The 19834-nt window shown below is 46.0% G+C and overlaps 1 protein-coding gene across 3 annotated transcripts in view; it reads left to right on the forward strand.

Annotated features, from left to right (window-relative positions):
* Positions 1 to 19834, forward strand: part of LOC125292160 (transcription factor E2-alpha-like) — a 41256-nt gene that overhangs the window by 11863 nt on the left and 9559 nt on the right. The window contains exons 4-17 of one of the 3 annotated variants that reach the window (XM_048239365.1): positions 7603 to 7667; positions 8397 to 8466; positions 9991 to 10019; positions 10273 to 10396; positions 10529 to 10575; positions 13087 to 13183; positions 14736 to 14848; positions 15855 to 15975; positions 16243 to 16301; positions 16751 to 16838; positions 17455 to 17519; positions 17638 to 17793; positions 17895 to 18003; positions 18586 to 18724. In XM_048239365.1, the coding sequence (XP_048095322.1) occupies positions 7603 to 7667; positions 8397 to 8466; positions 9991 to 10019; positions 10273 to 10396; positions 10529 to 10575; positions 13087 to 13183; positions 14736 to 14848; positions 15855 to 15975; positions 16243 to 16301; positions 16751 to 16838; positions 17455 to 17519; positions 17638 to 17793; positions 17895 to 18003; positions 18586 to 18724 (1282 nt within the window). Of the gene's footprint in view, positions 1 to 7599; positions 7668 to 8396; positions 8467 to 9990; positions 10020 to 10272; positions 10397 to 10528; positions 10576 to 13086; positions 13184 to 14735; positions 14849 to 15854; positions 15976 to 16242; positions 16302 to 16750; positions 16839 to 17454; positions 17520 to 17637; positions 17794 to 17894; positions 18004 to 18585; positions 18725 to 19834 lie in introns of all 3 variants that reach the window. The other 2 variants (XM_048239352.1, XM_048239360.1) reach the window with 2 other exon arrangements.

Below are 19834 nucleotides of genomic sequence, written 5' to 3' on the forward strand. Positions count from 1 at the left end.
CCGTTTAAAAGCATGCCTTGGTTGACCACATGGCTTGTTTTTACCCTCTCTGTGGTGAGATGAGTCAGTCAGTTAGCCCATGTTATTGTTGTTATTATAGTTGTTGTGTGATGTAGGCTTCTCCCAGTTGAATATCAGGGCTTTCCAGGCAGCCGATGACCCTTTACGCTCTGCGCTCCCTTGTTATTGACCCAGAAAGTGAAGGTGGATTGATGTCTGCTATTAAAGTTAGCTGAGCATCCATGGCCACAGACACATGGAGACATACACAGCAAAAGAGAGGATAGAAGAGAGTGTATTTTTTTGTAAAAACTTTTTTAAAGCGTGGATTATGATTTATCTTGACTCTGAGCCAGTGAATTACAACTTGCACAAGTCCGCGCAGACATTAAAGTTTGGAGTCCACTCTGACCATCCTGGTGAAGGACTTTGCATCATGTGCACACACATGAATCTAAACACAGCTGTGTGTGCAGGAGTACACCTCAGACTAGCCAGAGTAGCACAGGCCAGCTGATGGCTTTATTCAGATGGATTGGGGCCTCTGTCTGGCCTTCCCTACATTGTATGTAAGTTGTGGATTTTGCTGCAGTGTTCAGAGGGAAGCCTACACATGCACGCACACACGGTTTACACCCATCCTACACAGAATGGCCCCTGGTGTCTAATATCTCTCTGTCCTCCATTCAGCTTCATGTACTCCCTCTTTCACTCATTCTATCGCCCCCCCCCTCCTGTCTTTGTTAGTGCTTCACTTCCTTCACCCCCTTCTCTCATCTGCTTCTCACCTGTCACTTCTTTAATGATGTTGTGGAAGAGGAGAAAGAGGACCCCCCCCTCAAAACAAAGCACCCATATTTAACCATCTTTTCCCTTTACCACTCACACTCTACCTTTCACTTTACCACTTTCTTCCTCTCTGTTTCTACCTCTCTCTGATGCCATATCTCTCCCTTTCTTTCTTTCTCTCTCTCTCTACCTCTCTTTGATGCCATATCTCTCCCTTTCTCTCTCTCTCTCTACCTCTCTCTGATGCCATACATGTATCTCTTCCTTTCTCTCTTGCTCTCCATGTCCTCATGTCTTTCATGTGATTGTTTGTCACCTCAATGGGAAACCTGATGCTCTTAAGCCAACAACGGACCTGGTGTCAATGATGGAAAGAAAAGAAGGAAGGAAGAAGGGAATAGAGAGAGAGGGAGAACAAGAGCTAAAGAGAAAGGGGAGTCGTTGAGGAAAGAAAGGACAGCAGCTTTGTCTTGTGTGGTGTTGGGGGCTCTTCTGAAACAGGACAACAGAGATGGTGTCGGAGCTCAAAAGATTTAACGGCTGCAGCCATTGTCCAGCAGACGGCAAACACCACCATCGTTTCACAATATATACACACGCGCGCGCGACACACACACACACACACACACACACACACCATTTATTTATGTCCACATAAAGAAAATGGTACACACATATTAAGGGTGCAGTACAATACCTACACAAACTCTCTCTCACGCATGCACACACATGCGCACAAACTCACACCCACAGTTCACACGTGCACACAACTCACACACACAAGTTACTAATTTTACTCATTACGCCCCAAAGACAATTTTTGGCTGTGTGCCGTTCATATGCAGGTGTGTCTATGTGTTTGTCCATTGATATGCGAGTGTGTGCAGGGTGTTTGTATTTGTGTTTGTGTGTGCTTGTATATGAATGTGTAGCTCCGGCGCACCCTCTCTGAGTCAGTGCGCTGGCGGGCAGGTGAGGGCTTTTACGACCAGAGAGAGAGAGAGAAGGGGGGGAGAGAGAGAGAGAGAAATGGTGACCAATACCGATCCACAACACACCATCAAAGGGCAGCCACCCCGTCATGAAAACCACAGACATGAAAACAAGACGTAAACACCATGAGTTTCTCTTGGTGTACCTTACGTCTGTTTAACACACACACACACATAAGCATAACCGTGACCATACATTCAGCCTACACACTCACACTTACACACACACACACTCACTCACTCACTCACTCATACACCAGCATGTGTCTGTCTCTGACATCTCTGGATCCATTATAGAGGGCTTGTGTTGGTGTTTGTGTAGAGCTTTGATATTCAGTTCGTCACTAATTTGTTTAGACCAAGACTGTGACACCCATGAGGCCTCACCACTAGCTTCTATGGGGACCAGAGGCTGTAGGTGTCTTGGTTGTTAAGGGCTGCAGAGAACCCTTTAGACCTATGGCTTCCTAATAGGGGTGTAAAGATTAACCGATACGTATCGGTATCCGTTTTTAACGGTGCAAGATAATGGGCTACATCGATCACGGAAGCCCCGTTATCGAAAACTGAAATGAACCGTCGTTATATCGATTTACTTGTTATGAATCGTGCACAACCTTTTCTGCTCAAGCCAGACTGATTTACATTTCCAAAGCAGCTGCTCATCCCACTTCTGGTTTTGAAACCATATATTAGCAACGAATTGTGGGTAATGCAGTTCGCTTTTTGGTTACATTCATTGCCCAAAGTTGTCAAATGACCTCATTACCCATACATCTATTGCAACTTAACAATGTGACAACTTGCACTCGGTCGGCTTTTATTTTTCAAAATCCAGCGCGAAATAAAGCATTTATAGCATTCCTAAACAGCAAACGATAGTCTGTAGAGTAGCCTTATCTTTGATGAAGGGGATTTCCTTAATGTTAAATAATAATTTGGCCCTTGCTGCGAAAACGATGCATAAATTATTAGCCAATGATTTTGTTCATATTCACTCAGACTTGTGGCATTTTAGATTTCTGCATTAGGCCTATTTTATTCTTTAGTAGAAGCTAGGCCTATAAGGAGAAAAAGGCCAAGAGTGTCTTAAGCACTGTTTTATTTTATTTTTGTATTGTCTTACCTCAACAAGGCTACAGCTCCATGAAAACAATCAGATATAACTCTATAAAATCTGTAAAGTCTATAAAAATGTATTTTTATGTTGTATTTGGCTGCTGTGCTTGGACTGAAATGTAGACTATTCTTTTTCATTTCAATACAGTATATGAAACAAACCTCAGTTTAGATAATCATATTCACACATTTTGTTGCCTAATTGACAACCATGATGACCATGATAATTGATAATATAAAATGAATGTGCACCTTGAGCAAATTATAAAAAATCTTTCAGAATGCTTTCCATTCTTGAACTGCATCAATCGGGCTGTCGAATTGTACTGAATCGTTTTTTATAAACATGTATCTTTTCTTGTATCGAATTGTGCCCATGTATTTAGATGCGAATCGTATCATCTTTTACATGAGAGATTCACACCCCTACTTCCTAATGACGTCATCTGGCTACAAGCTTTTTGAATATGCCTATACTGACAAACTCCATCTGTTTACTTTTTAAAAAAAGGAAATATTGAATATCTGGGTGTCGTCTTTTGTGATTTAAAAAAAATATATAATGATGAAATTGTAATTAATGTACACACACACTTGTATATTTACACATTTATATTGGAAACTATGCACTCTGTTCTCTGGTCAAATCATAGTATTATGTGGCCTGTTAAACAGATGACTAGCGTGAGCTGATGTGTGTGTGTGTGTGTGTGTCTGTGTGTGTGTGCGCTAGTCTAAGAAACATCTCCCACTCGGTTTCGTTTACTGGAGGGCTGAAAGTGAGAATGACTGAAATTATTTTTACCGTGCTCAGGTTCCAGTGAAAAGCACAAAAATCTTTAATTTGCATGTGTGTGTGTGTTTGTTCATGTCTGTGTGTGTGTGGGGGTGGGGGTCTTTGTGATATGTGACTTTTCATTGTGTGTGTGATCACATGAAGGTAGCAACATTCAGACATTGAACTGTATGCTCTACTCCCAAGCCCCTGCCCACTTAATGGAATAAAATGAATTGGACTTAATGAGCTGAGCTTATCCATCAAGTCATTTTGTTATCTTATTAATCATGTCAAGTTATCAGAGGAGCAGAATTATGAGAGCGATTGATTAGCTGGTGTGTATTTTCAGTCAGGCAGTGCTGCAGACGCCTAATCCGTGTGTGTGTGTGTGTGTGTGTGTGTGTCAGGGGTCCGGTCATGCCGTCTGGATTGAGTGTGCCAGTTTTGCCCTCCTCGTCTCTGTTCTCACTCACTTGGCATGTGGCATGAGAATGAACATACAAAGAGCCCTGGCATCCTCTCCCTTAACTAAACACCCCCGTAACCCCTCTCTCGCTCTCTCTCTGTGTGTGTGTGTGTGTGTGTGTTCCCCAGTCAGTGACTCAGGGCTGACGAGGCCTTCCAACCTCTCTCACCCTGTAATTAAAGCTCAACTCCGTTGAAAGGGGCTGTGTGTGTGTGTGTGTGTGTGTGTGTTGGCTGACTCATACTTCATGCTGTCGTAGGTTATGATGCATAGACTCTGGTGTTGCCCTTTGTCCCAGAGCCCCAGCAGGGTTTTTAACACACACACACTATCCTTAGGCCTGCCATTCGCCTCCTCAAAGACTGCCTTAGTAAGTGCTCCATGTGTTCAGACAAGTCCTGTAAAGTTTGATGCGCACACACACCCAGACTTCCTGACACATTAACTAATAGGCGAGAGCTTCAGTAGTGTGATGGCCCACCAGACCACTGACTGACGGCGGATGTTTTCTGTTTGCAGCGCAGCAGAAATGAGGAAAAATCCGCTATTACCCATAATTCCCACTCATTGGGGTTGAGTAATGCGAAAGACGTGTGTTTTGAGGAATGTCTAGTGTATCCAGTGGCTGAGAAATGATGGAAGTTCAACTGTTGAACTAGCGGATCCTACTGATGGTTAGCCGTGTGGGTTTACCAGCTGATAGTTAGCTGTGTGGGTTTATCAGCAGGGTTGTTCGAAAGAGGGAGCTACGTTCTGTTCAGAAGCATGGACAAGGAGCTATGATCTTAAACTTGGCCATCACCCACAAAACTTCAAAATGGAGGTGCCATTGGGGGCAATTAATATGAAAAGACTGAAGTTAAAGAAGTTATGCGTGTGTTTGTGTGTGTGGATATCCTACTCTCTCACTGTCATTCTCCATTCTCATATTTTCTCTATTTGTCTCTAATCATTCTTTCAGTCCCCCTTTCTCTCATTGTGCTTCTCTCAGTTCCTCTTCTTTTAGTAGAGTGTGTGTGTGTGCTGTGTGCATAGCTTATTGTTAAAGTTGGTTGTGTGTGTGTGATTGATGCTGTGTGTAAAGTTTTTTATTTGTGTGTGTGTGTGTGTGCGTGTGCGTGTGCGTGTGCGTGTGCGTGTGTGTGCGTGTGCGTGTGCGTGTGTGTGTGTGTGCGTGTGCGTGTGCGTGTGCGTGTGTGCGCCGTTTGTTGTTGTCTCTGGTTGGACTGGCTTCACTGCTGACTCTTCAAATCCCTGAATGGTGCTGTAGATCACAGCTGTCATGACGACACTCCTCTTCTTGTGATTCAATCTCTCCAGCACACACTTTCGCTCTCTCCCCCTCTTCTCTCTCTTTCCTCACTCTCTCCCCCTCTTCTCTTTCTTTCCTCACTCTCTCCCCCTCTTCTCTCTTTCTTTTCTCACTCTCTCCCCCTCTTCTCTCTTTCTTTCCTCACTCTCTCTCCCCTCTTCTCTTTCTTCTCTCTTTCCTCACTCTCTCCCCCTCTTCTCTCTTTCTTTCCTCACTCTCTCTCCCCTCTTCTCTTTCTTTTCTCAGTCTTCTCTCTTTCCTCTCTCTTTCTTTTCTCAGTCTTCTCTCTTTCCCTCTTCTCTTCCTCCATTCTTTTGCTGCCTCTTTTCTTTCTCTCTCCCTTTCACCCCTATAACTCACTCACTCTACCCCTCTTTTTCTCTCGTTCTTTTCTTTTTTTCTCCCCTGTTCTTTCTCTCTTTTTGCTCCTCTCTCTTGCTCTCTCTCTCTCTCTCTCTCTCTCTCTCTCTCTCTCTCTCTCTCTCTCTGTCCCTCTCTACTGCTTCGTGATGCTGTCTTCACTCCGACCCCCTCCCCCTCCCTCTTTTTTTAATTAGACAACAAAACATAAAAAGTATGAATATTCATAAGGCTGGAACTCATTAATATGCACAATTATGCAAATCAGCAGGCAATTAAGCCGCCTCTCTCCACAGATGCTGGGGAGCATAAAACTGTGTGTGTGTGTGTGCTCATATGTGTAGAAGACAGAAGCTTTGAGAAATTTCTGCTTCATCAATCTTTAAAATTCTCGCAGTCGCTCTCCTGCGCTAAATTAATTTGTATTGTCAGACGTCCCGTCGCACCTCGCATACCGTATGAGGATGTGCCCTCCGCCTGTCGCCACGGCGACAGGGATGCGTGCCAAATCTGGGTTTGTGCAGGTTTAGAGTAGGTATCGAACAGCAACGCCGTTAGCAGCAGTGGGAAGCTTTCATAGACCAGTGAATTGGCATCAAGAGGCAGCAGTGGGGTTGGGACATGTGCCCCTACTGCCCCACCCCACCTCACGCCACTTAGAGCCCACCCTAAAAAGTACAGAGGGGAACTCCTGTCATAGTTACCATCTGGAATCTCCCTCATCACTCTCCCTGTCTCTCTCTCCCTCACTTCTATCTCTCTCTCTCTCCCTCACTCCTCTATCTTTTCCTCTCTCTCTCTCTCCCTCTCCCTCACTCCTATGAACTTTGTCTTTTCAGTTGAAATCTACTGTCATTCAAATGCCTAGGTTAGCATTCAACATCATTCACATGCCCAGGTTAGCATTAGCATCAGTTAGCATTCCACATCATTCAAATGCCGAGATAAGCATTGTTTGGTATTCCACATCATGCATGCCTAGCAACTAACGAGGTCTGTTTCAATCAGCAGCATCATTCTCATGCTCAGCAGCTGACTCTGGCCTGGCTTTCACTCACTGGTCACAACAAAACAGCAGTGTTGTCCCTCCTGTGTTAAGGCAATGGATGACAGTGGATGGACACACACACACACACACACACACAACCCCACAACAGATCAGTTGATGGGGAGTGACGTGCCTCCGACCTCATGAGACACATAACCTGCATGCTGCCACTGAGGACCCCACACCGGAATGCACTGACGTGTTTGTGTATACACACACTCACACTCACACTCACGCACTATCTCAGTCTTGCACATACACACACTGCCATTCTGCTTCTCTCCCTACACACACACACTGCTGTCAAAGTGGCAGCATAAAGGTTTGGCATGCACTCTCTCCTAGTGGAAAACCTATTGGCAGCTCCTCTGACATCAGAGACACCTCGCATACCAAAGTTGACGGGAGAAGGATTCCTGCAGGGCAGGAGTATGCAGGCAGGGAGATACGGTCACTCCGGGGCAACAGAAAGGGTCCTATTGGCCACTCTGGGTAGGGCAGAGAGGTCCAACATGGTCAAGTAAATTGTCCTCAATAGTCAGGCAGCAAAAGACAATGGTTCACAATCAGCACAACGGAGACAAAGTTCCTATCAAGAAATTCACATTTCTGAGCTCTTTCTGAAAATGGTCATTCTATCTGTGGATCTGTCTGCCTTCCTGGCATGTCTTAAACCCATTTGTTTCATTGTGTACTGGTTGGTAATGAGTTCCCCTCTTGTTGTCTCTGGTCCAGAAGAACGCACTGGAAACAGCTCCTGGGCCCCGGGGGATCAAAATGGCACCGCCTTCAATCAGCCACGGGTAAGCAATGTATATATTGGTAATGGTGTCTCATACATATGATGTACAGCTTACTCACCTTTAAAATATAGATGGCTTCAGACACGTGCAACTCAAAGCGCTTTACACAGACATCAAAAGACAGACACGGCACAAATAATCTTTCTAAGGTAAATTAGCTAGATTAAATTTAAGATGAATGTCCATGGGTATTTGGGTCACCATTACTAAACTGGAGCCCAGAGCTTAAGAGTGGTGCAGGTAATGGAGTTCTTAGAAGTATCCCATAATCCATTGCATGCAGCCCCGTCCTGACCACGACTAGTTCATTCACGTGCAGCTTAACAGATCATGTTAGAGGCGAATGGTGAAGCATGACTTGGGGACAGAGGTGTGCTTACCTGTTTGTGTGTGTGTGTGTGTGTGCTTGTGCAGGGGGTTATTGAGATCCTCTTGTGGTAATCTGTCTAGTTAATGAGTCGTGTGGAGTGAATCAGTGTAAGCAGCTCGTGTGTGTGTGTGTCATTATGCACATGCTTGTGCAGGTAGCTTAGGAGATGTAGGTTAGCCGGTCAGTCGGTGAAGTTGGTGGAGAGGCTTTTGATGTCTACTCTCTGACCTACCTGGCATCTTTCTCTTATCTCACACACACACACACACACACACACACGGTCACCTGCGTCATAACCTGCCCAGCTTGTTTTGGTGTTGATTCTTTTTTGTCTTGTCCTTGTTGTTCTCTCTCTGCAGGGCTACTCTGAGCCCACCTACAGTGATCATGATGGAATCCTCCAGCCGTTTGGGACTCCTGGAATAGGAGGTGTGTTCCCCTCTCTCCTTCTCACTGCCACACTCACACCTGTGTGTGTGTGTGTGTATCAAGTTTTATCTCCTACATGATTTTGTGTGTGTATGAGAGCAGTGGTGTGTGTGTGTGTGGGCGCATGAGAGCAGTAGTGTATGCATTTGTGTGTGTGTGTGTGTGGATGTGAGCATTTGCTGCTGACACTCCCCTCATCCCCCAGCTTAGCCTAGCGCCCAAACCCCCTCTCCCCCACACACCCCACCCACCCAGGGGCCGCTCTCTTGGGGGTGGGGGCACATTGGGGATGTACCCCCAACCCCCCCAGAGGATTAACCAGGAGGTGGGGGGTACTAGGGTCGAAGGGGGGAGGGGTGCTTTTACGGGCTCTGGGTCATAATGGACCAATTTGTTGTTTGTCAGTGCTGGCTGAGGCCATAAACAGACACACACACACACACACCCGCACATTGACAGAAAGGAAGGGGTGGGCTTCTTTGCGTTTGGTGGACCCTAGCCAAATGTAGTCTGTCTAGCTTCATTTAAAGGAGAATAAATCAACTGCTGTGTGTGTTGAGGGAAGGAGATTTAATGTATGTATTAGTGAGAGAGAGAATCTGTGTGTAGAGTGATGCACGGTCACGCCTTGTTGGCATTGAGGTCATAAGGCATTAGCATGTTTATGAAAGAGGCAAGATGGTCCCAGCAACATTTAGATAAACAAGCACACACACACTGGAGCGTAACTCAGCTGAGCATATGTACTTCAGTAAATACAGTGAACTCGGCTCTTAATGAAGCCCCCCCCCTGTTCCTTAGCAACCTGGGCAATCAATAGGCATCGATATGTTTGGAATTGACTGTGGACATTGATCAGAGGCTTGGTTATGGCCTGGTTGTGTGTGTGTGTGTGGACCAAACCCTGAGCCAGCTCCTTTCGTAAGGAACCCTGAAACTCGGCTCCCTGTGGGATTGATATATTAGTGTTTTTCCTGAAATACTCTCCTCAGATACTGTAAACACGGAAACATCAGTTATTTTAGTTCTACCGTTGCATTGTTCTTTCGTCTGGGTTGTTGTGCTCTGTGTTTTACGATATATGTGCTGGATATATATATATATATATCCCAGTGTTGGATACCCGATTGCATGGATATCATGGAAGTCATTTATTTGTTTTGCTAGAGGGAGCACACACACAGCAGTAAATATCTCATGAACTCCACATAACCTGCACTGGAAAGAGTTTTTCTGGTGATGTAAATGGAGATATGAATGTTATGTCCTGGAGAATGCTAATGCTAATCAGAATGATAATGGTAACACAGCTGGGCTGGGCTGGTCAGTTCTCATGGCATTCCGACTACAGTCAGGAGATACTGAGCGTGATATACACTCTCTCTCCTAGAAATGATTGTAGTAGTACTGTTGGGAAAGTGAAAAAGGCAATAGAATCTACATTGTGGAATTGCTATTTGTTTTATTTTCAGATTTTTTATTTTTATTTTCAGACTTACAACTGTTTTTCCATCTCTATTATAGGTAAAGAGAGGTATCCCTTTGGCATGCAGGTAAAGATCAGCACACACATGCACGCCCAAAGACATACACGTAGTATGCACGCATGTCAACACTGTCTGTCACAGAAGCTTTAATTATGAGAAAGGAAAATTATGATATATTAATCTCTCTATCTCTCTGTCTTCTGTCCTTCTCTCACCTCTCCTATATCTATCTATCTATCTATCTCTCTCTCTCTCTCTCTCTCTCTCTCTCTCTCTCTCTCTCTCTCTCTCTCTCTCTCTCTCTCTCTCTATCCTCCAGGCTGGAATGATGTGTGGGGATATGCCCATGCCTGGGGCAGATACTCACTCCAACTCTGGGCTCAAACCAGATTCTCAGTACCACCAGGGCTATTCTCGCAGACGACCCACTGACGAACCCATTGGTAAACACACAGACAGACACACATGCACAAACCACCGACGAGCCTGTTGGTAAACACAAACACACACACAATGTACAATGGTCTTAAAGACTGTGTGCTATCATGATTTGTGTGTTTTTTTTTCATCTGCAGACTCTCAACCTAAGAAGAGGAAGGTGCCTGGACTCCCCTCTTCAGTGGTGAGTTGATGCTTATACTCACCATTAGCTCTGTGTGTGGTAAGAGAGTGTGTGTGTGTGTGGTATGGATGTTGTGGTGTGTGTGTGTGTGATTGGGATTTGATGGTGTGTTTGGTGTTTGTATGAGCTCCTGTCTCATGTTGTTCTGTATGGAGCCTGTGTGAATCCAGAATAAGAGGAGAGACCCCCCACCCCATCCCCAAACACACACTCCCCCTCCCCCCCCATCCCCAAACACACACTCCAGCCGGCCGAGCTCCTCCTTTATAGCTCTATCAACTCAGTCTGTCGCTGTCATTCAGCACACACACACACACACACACACACACACACACACACACACACTTTCTAGAGACACACATATGATGTAAGCACATTCCTTTCCAAATCAGACACACACACACACACACACACACACACACATATATACCGCATTAATGACAATTAGATGACAAGATGTCCACATACTGAAATGAATTCATTTAGGATGGAAGAAATGGAAGTGAGTGAATAAAGGGAACAGAGAGAATGAAAGAAAGAGTCACCATAGTGACCGAGCTATTCTTTATCAGCAGAGTATGACATGAATAGGTTAATGCACAGAGAGCAGAAAGCCCTTAAAAAAGATCAAAACCTGCAGTAGCGCGCCATCTTGCCTTCCCTCTCTCCGCTCCCTGTCTGTCTTTCTTTTCTCTCGCTTGCTACTCCTGAGCAGATGTGGCATGTTGGAGAGGGCTTCAGACATCCTGCACTCATTAAGGTTAAATAAATAAATAAGAGAAGAAAAAAAACTCAAAATGTCTGCAGCAAAAGTTTGTCATAAGCCCCCTGCCGTAAAACCACCCCCTCACTCGCACCCCTAACACACACACACACACACACACACCTCCTGCAGGGCTGATAGTGGCTTGTAACACCGCTCACTGTGTTTGCTCCTCTTTTTTCATCCTGTTTTCTCTCTCTCTCTCGCTCGCTCGCTCGCTCGCTCGCTCGCTCTCTCTCCCCTCCATTGACTCTCCACTACCTCACACTACCATCCAACTTGTTGTCACTCTTACTTGTCTTTCTCCTCCTCTTACTCTTCTCTCTCTTCTGCCTGTTTTCTACATCACTCTTTCAGCACCCTGTCTTTCTATCGCTCCCTCTCTCTATCTCTTTCTCCCTCTTTTTCCTCCCGCGCCTTTCCCCCTGCCTCCCACTGCCCCTCCCTTTTTCTCTCATTCTCTCACTCCCTCCTTCTCTCTCTCTGTCTCTCCCCCTCCCCCACTCCTCTTACCCAGCTGCCTGTGGAGTTGGCAGGCTTCCAAGAAGGGGCAGATGGCTCCACTTGCCCCCCTCTCTCCCTCTCTTATCCTTTTTTCTTTCTTCTTTTCCTCTTTCTCTTCCCCCTCTTTTGTTCTACATCTATCCATCCCTTCATGGCGCTTTCTTTCTTTTTCTCTTTTTTCTTTTCTTTTTCTCTCTCTTCCTCTTTTCTCTCTCCCATCTTGTATGACTTCTCTCTCTCTCTCTCTCTCTCTCTCTCATTTTGTGTCGTTACTGCTCTGGTTCTGTCCATTATTTCTCGCTCTCCTTATTCTTTCTCTTCATCCCTCCTCTCCTCTCTTTCTGCATGTTTCGCTGCACACACACTCTGTCTACCCCTCCTGCCGTCTGTTTCTTACCCTCTTCTTCTTCTTTATCACCACACCACCTCTTTATCAACTATCTCTTCTTTTTCTTTCTTGCTTGCTTGTTCTTTTTCTCTCTCTCTCTCTCTCGCCAATTATAATTATGAAATCCAATTATACAAAAATGTCAGTTTCTAGGATTCCTCTTGATCTCCTCTCCATGGTGTGTGTATAGATAGATAGATAGATAGATAGATAGATAGATAGATAGATAGATAGATAGATAGATAGATAGATAGATAGATAGATAGATAGATAGATAGATAGATAGATAGATAGATTATTGATCCCCAGGGGAAATTCAAGAAATTGAATAGTAGAAATTGAAAGTGTAGTGAGACTGTAGAGTGACATGTGTGATGATGAATGAAAGAAGGAGAACATGAGCTGAACCAGTCGGTGCTGTTTGTGTGTGTGTGTGTGTGTGTGTGTGAATTGGTGAGTAAGTGAGTATGTCCACTAGCTGTGCCCTTAGGGCTGAAACTGTATGTCCTCACGTTTTCCCACCAAGCTTGAGTACAATTCCTGTTTTTCACACGTTACTGAGCCAGACAAGTTGACACACACACACACACACACACACACACACACACACACACACACACACACACACACACACACGCACACACGCCTTGTAGCATGTTATTGCTATCAGAATAACTCCTGTGAGGGAGTATATGTGTGTGCCCAAGTCAGAGATTTGATTTTGTGTTTTGTGCCTTTACACATGCTTGTGCATTTATCTACTGATTCATTTTCGTTTCTGAATCTAATAATGTTGAAAAACATTTTGCCTCATATAGACAAGTTGAATCTGAAAAGCTGTGTGTGTGTGTGGCAGGTGTACCCAACGTCAGGGGAGGACTACAGCTCTGATGGCGCAGGATACCCCACTTCCAAACCAGGCAGCGTGTACCCCTCACAGTACTACCTGACGGGTAAGACACGTGTGCACACACACACACACACACTCACACACACACACTCACACACACTAAGGACTACCTGACAGGTAAGGCATGTGTGCGCACACACACACACACTCACACACACACTCACACCCACCAAGGACTACCTGACAGGTAAGGCATGTGTGTGCACACACACACTCACACACACCAAGGACTACCTGACAGGTAAGGCATGTGTGTACCCCTCACAGTACTACCTGACAGGTAAGGCATGTGTGCACGTGTGCACACACACACACACACACACACACACACACACACACACACACCAAGGCACGCATACAGGGAAGGAATGGGGGACTTCTTTCATGCCCGGGGGATACGGTATGCAGTGAATGTGTTTCCAGTCTCCATTGATTGCCACAGGCATACGGGTGGCACGACAGGGAGTTTGGGCTGAGATATGCGCACACACACACACACACACACACACACACACACACACACACTCACTCAGAGGAGACCTTGGGCTGCGGTTTGTTGCTGAGGATGTTTTGGCAGAAGCCAAACAGTAGCAAGAATGCAGATCTGGTCATTTACTTGCTGCGCAATTGCAGGGCCAACTAGATGTACAAAAACCCTTCAGTTTATTTGCCCCCATTTTGACCATGACACCTCAGCAGACTCCCATGTCGCGTGCATCTCCCTGGAGGCACTTCTTATTGCCACTCCTGCCCTGAATGCACAAGAGAAAAATGAGTGAATGCTCCTAAACACCGGAGCTGGAGACCTCTGGGTTGTGGCTGCATGTTGTAATGCATAGCAGTAACAAAGCGCTAACGTCTGAAACGTGAATCTGTGAGTCCGCCATCAGGACCACATGCATATGATGTGTCACTGCCATCACAGTGTTCTGGAGTCCAGTCACGGGGTAGTGGACACGTGCAGATCGGTCACCTCACGGAGTAAAAGAAGGCTAAAGAGAGAGGGAGAGCGACAGAGAGAGGGAGAGCGACAGAGAGTGAGCGAGAGCGACAGAGAGAGAGAGAGAGCAACAGAGAGACTCCAGCTCCTGGTGGACTGTGCCCCGTCACGTAGCCGTGTGTTAGCATAGAAGTCAGGGACAAACAAGGACACTAGTGCATGTGGGAGGCATTTGCTGTTTACTGTAGGCGGACCCCCCCCCCCCCCAAATCTCTCTCTTCTCGTGCATGCGTGTGCCTCTCTCTCTCCTCCCTCCTGTTTTCTCTCCGTCCTCTCCCTTTATCTCTCTCTTTCTCTCCTCCATCCATCTTTTGGTCCCAGCCAGTCAGATTGAGTTTCAGTCAGATGTCTCCACCACCTTCAAAGCAGTCCAACAGTTCACATCAGGTCTGCTCTCCACAGGCTCCATGATGCATGCTGTGTGTGTGCATGCGTGTGTGTGTGTGTGTGTTTTTGCACGCACATACAATTTGTGAGTTAGAGCGTGTATGTGTGTTAGTGTCTTTGCGTTGTGTGTGTACGTGTTGTGAACGAGAGAGATTTTGTATGTGTATTTGTTGATACTGACCCCGTGTGTGTGTGTGTGTTTTGGCAGAGGGCATGATGGATTCGTGGGGACAAAGCGGGTACCCTGCCGGACTCCTGCAGAACTCACCCCACATCGCCCAGCAAGCCCCCTTCAGTGCGGCCAACCCACAGGACAGACTGGTAACTACCCCGTGTGTGTGTGTGTGTGTGTGTGTGTGTGCGTGCGCGCGCGCCTATCTGAGAGAGTGCATATAACTGTTGCTGTGCACCTGTGTTTTTTGAACAGCTCCTTGCCCTCCCCAGTGTTTGCTCATGTCAGTGTGTCAAAGTATGCTCCAGCCCTGTGTGTGTGTGTGTGTGTGTGGGGGGTTCCATTTCTTTTGTATGTCTTGACATCATTGTGTGTGTGTGTATCTGTGTGCGTGTGTGAGGGAGCGAGAGAGATGGAGTGTGTGTCTAAAATCAAATCAATCTATATGTAAAGCGCCTTTCTTGCAACGTTGAAAAACAAGGTGCTTTCTAAAACAAAGTTAAGGTTATGTAAAGCCAAGTTTGAAGACCAGTTGACATATAAGAACTGGACCACATGAAAACCAAAGAAGACATACATGAGACATAGTCTAATGTCATAAACTCTGCAGAAATGTGTCACCTACAGAGATTAGCTCTGTCTGTTGCCTGCTCTCACCCCCTGACCCTTGCCCTGTCAGTCTTAAGGCTAGGCACTGACCTCTCTCTCTGCACCACACATGCGCGCACACACACACACACACACACACACCACACAGCACAGCCTTAATCCCTTATCCCTCCCCACGCCACCACACTCCCTAATCCTATTGCTCTCTGCATGCACCACTTGTGTGTGTGTGTGTGTGTGTGTATATGTGTATTTATGGATGATGGTCTCTCTGTATGTGTACCATGGATGTGTATTTATCTTATAGGTATGTGTTTGACAACATGGTTTTGCCGTGTGTGTGTGTGTGTGCATGGCTGTAATTTGTATCGCTGTGTGTGTGTGTGTGTGTTCCTCTTTGTGTGGCCATTCTATGGGTTTGTTCTTTTCTGGTGTGTGTGCAGAGGTGTGTCTGTGTGAGTGTATATTTTTGTGTGTGTATACACGGCGCGTGTGTGTGTGACACAAAGCTGATGTGTGTGTGCTGATATTCATGTGCTCTGTCAGCAGAAGAGGCAGCCACTGGCCATCTCTCCCCAGAACTACCCACTGCAGGCCGGAGACATGAACGGCTACCACTCCGGCCCCTCCGCTTACGGCCCACCCAACGGAGCAGACAGCATCATGGGTAATGAAGTTTTCCCTACCCAATCATTTCATCATGTTTGTAGTTAGAGGCTGTATTTAAACACAGAGCTTTATCTAGTTCAGTCTTCAATGTGTGTATTCTTTCCCCTGTTCTACTCTTCAATACCTTTGCATCTCGCTTCATCTCCCTGTCACTCTTTCTCTCTCTGTCACTCTTTCTCTCTCTGTCACTCTTTCTCTCTCTGTCACTCTTTCTCTCCCTGTCCCTCTTCTTCTCCCTGTCCCTCTTTTTCTCTCTCTCTCTCAGCTAACAGAGGTGTTGCTCCAGGGAGCTCAGGTGATGAGATTGGGAAGGCGCTGGCATCGGTGAGTTCGACTTGCACGTGTGTGTGTGTGTAATGCGCTCAGACATCTATTCCAGTAGGTCTCTAAATAGTCTTATAGGTCAGCTCTGTCTGATCTAGTCTGCAGTCAGCCCTACAGCCTATACTATTGCATTGACACACTTCCTGTAGCTTGCGTGAGTCTTGTAGTTAGTCATTTTTGGCTTGCCAAGTGTGAGTGTGCAAGATCTCATCAACGGCCAGACTGAAAGAATTGGGCTAATCTAGCGCAGGGGCTATCTGGCCAGTACCTCCTGCAGCTCCAGAAAATGAGTGTGTGTGTGTGTTTGTGTCTGTCTGTGTGTTTTTTAGGTCTGTCTGCGTATGCTAGTGTGGACATGAGTTTGTGAGCTTTATGAGTATACCTAAGTATGTTGTCTCTTCTCTTTTTCCTTCTTTCTCTTTATCTTCTCCTCCTCTTGTCCGTGTCAGATCTATCCATCGGAGAGCAACGGTGCCAGTTTCCCCTCAACTCCCCCGACTCCAGTGGGCTCCGTGGGCTCTCCTCAGGCCATCGCAGGTGTGTGTGTGTCAAAGATGGAGAGATTGTGTGTGCTTAAATACGTGTGTGTATATATTTGAGAGAGCGAGAGAGAGAGAGAGAGATCAGTGTTAAAGCTTGTGTGAGTTAAGACCCTCTGTGAGAGCTCAGTTTGGCTGCTGTAGCTCTGCATCGCCATCTACTGGCTGAAAGGGACCATGGTAATATCCCCTGTGCCACAAGCATGATCTCTCAATCACTATCTATTTTAGAGTAGGGTCTGTTGGCCGTTTTAACATTAAATGCAAAATTGTTGCTATATAAACACGCACTATATAAATTCACAATTTGTCTACACAAGTCAGATTGTTCTGCTGGTCAGCAATATCAGAACCTTAGGCACATGTTGATACAAATGGGGTATTCTCTGTTGTGATATGAAATTGCATATTGTGTAGCATTCATTTAACACCTTACATGTGTACTATGTTTTATCCTATTTATAAAGAATTATGGACATATAAAGAATGAGTGGAAAATGCATGTATACTATATAGGATTTTACAATTCTTATATGGAATCTCTCTCTCTCTTTCTCTTTCTTTCTTTCTTTCTTTCCTTCTCTCTCTCTCCCCCTCCCTCCCTCCCTCTCCAGCCTCTCAGTGGTCGAGGTCCTCTGCCCAGGCGACCCCGTCTCCCAGCTTTGAGGGCGGCATGCAGGTAAGAGTCCCCTCCCCCTCACATAATATGCCAACCGCCCACTCTGGCCCCCGCCTGCTGCCACTCACTCATGTAAGGATCCAGTTTGAAGAACTCTCTCTCTCTCTCTCTCTCTCAGGCTAAAGTGGGGGACAGTCTGGAGGAGGCTCTGACGGTGTTGAGAGGTCATGCTGTGGGGGCGCCGGGCGACCTGGTCAACCTCCTGAGCTCCGCCGGCGGCTCCAGCTCCACCTCCAGCCTCCTCACGCAGGCCTTCAGCCTTGCCGGACGCATGGTGAGGATGCTGGGCACGTGTGTGTGTGTGCATAAGTGTATGTCTGTCTGTCTCTGTCTGTCTCAGTAACATATGAGTAACCCTGTTCCCTCGCTACCCAGCTGCCCATTCACCATGAGGACGGAGCCGGCATGACACCTAGTGGTCCCCTCCTGCATGGTCACCACAACCCTGGAGCTCCCCAAAGCTCCCAGCCTGAGGGCTTCAATGGTGAGACATACACACGCGCACACACACATACAAAAGTACCCACACACACACACATGCATATATGAAAGTGTACACACACACACACACACACACACACAAGTACCCACACACATACAATCCTCCCCGAGCTCCCAGCTTGAGAGCACAATAACATGCACACTTATATGCTGTAGTTCAGGTTTACACACACACACACTCTGATATACTGTAGTTCAGGTGTACGCACACATACACACACACACACACACACACACACACACACACTGATATACTGTAGTTCAGGTGAACACACACACACTGATATGCTGTAGTTCAGGTTCACACACACACACTCTGATATACTGTAGTTCAGGTGTACGCACGCACACATACATACACTCACACACACTGATATGCTGTAGTTCAGGTGTATATACACACACACACTCACACACTGATACTGTAGTTCAGCTTTACACACACACGCACACACTGATATACTGTAGTTCAGGTGTACACACACACACACACACACTCTGATATACTGTATTTCAGGGGTCAGATAAAGACATACTTACACACTGACGGTGCTGTGTATTGCAGGTGGTCTGCTGCGCACCAGCCACTCATCCAGCAGTCTGGACATCAAGCGCGAGGACAAGGAGGATGACGAAAACTCTTCCCTCAACGACAAGTCCGAGGACGAGAGGAGAGATGCTAAACTTGCCCGCTCCAGAACTAGGTACGTACACACACACACACACACACATAGATGGACACACACACACACGCACACACACAGATGAAAACATGCCACATGAGTAAATGCACACATTCTCACATATAGACACGCACACGGACACACACATATACTCATACTCACAGACTCAAACATATAAATATTCACTCAGACACACACATTTATGCACACATCATTCACAAAGGCACACACATACACAATACTCCATATACACCAGTACGCTGTAATGAGTGTAATACGCAAAAAGTCTGGAAAGGAGATAAATGAACACCATGCTGCCTCCCATCTCTTAAACATTCCTATGAGCTAAATCTCTTACTTTCAAAACAGCCATGAAGTTTGTGGCAGAAGAAAGGGATGGAAAAACCTCACACAAAACTCATTAGATTGTTTATCAAGTAATCTCCTCTCTCACACACTCAAACGCACACAATGCTTCATGTAAAACAACTTTATTACTTAAATTCAAACTCTCGCCCTATCTCTCATCACGTGATGTCTGTCTCTCTCTCTCACACACACACACACATACATCCTAGGCCCATAATGCATACCTGTCAACACTCCCGTTTTTCCCGGGTTTCTCCCTTATTTCAAGGTCATCTCCCAGCACCCTCCCGTTTTGTTATTTCTCCCGGAAAACTCCCGTAATTTGCATGGCCATCAAACTTCATTTTAAAATCATTGATCCATTCAGGTTGCCAGATTGTGTATGAAATACACCCTACACATACACGATCACTTCAATTTCAACTGTTTTGTCATAGGCTAAAACCTGGCAACCCGAAACCCAAATAAGGAAGCGGGTGCGCGCAGCATGAGTCTCGTCGTAAGCAAGCGGGCTAGTTGAATGGCCTACTCCAGAACTAGCTGTTGTGAAATTGTTGAATTTAATTGATTAACACATCACATAAACTGTTATTGAGTGTTGTTGATACACTGAACTTGTTCCAAATCTGACAGCAAGCAGCTTTGGAGTTTTAGAAGTAGGCTAGGCGAAGTAGGCTGCAGGCAGGTAGCTGGTGGTGGATACATAACTGGCATGCGTCAGGTAATGGTAAGGTAAAAGCAACGACCGAAATGCAGTGTTGA

The sequence above is a fragment of the Alosa alosa genome, chromosome 1 (assembly GCF_017589495.1).
Source record: "Alosa alosa isolate M-15738 ecotype Scorff River chromosome 1, AALO_Geno_1.1, whole genome shotgun sequence".
Lineage (NCBI taxonomy): Eukaryota > Metazoa > Chordata > Actinopteri > Clupeiformes > Clupeidae > Alosa > Alosa alosa.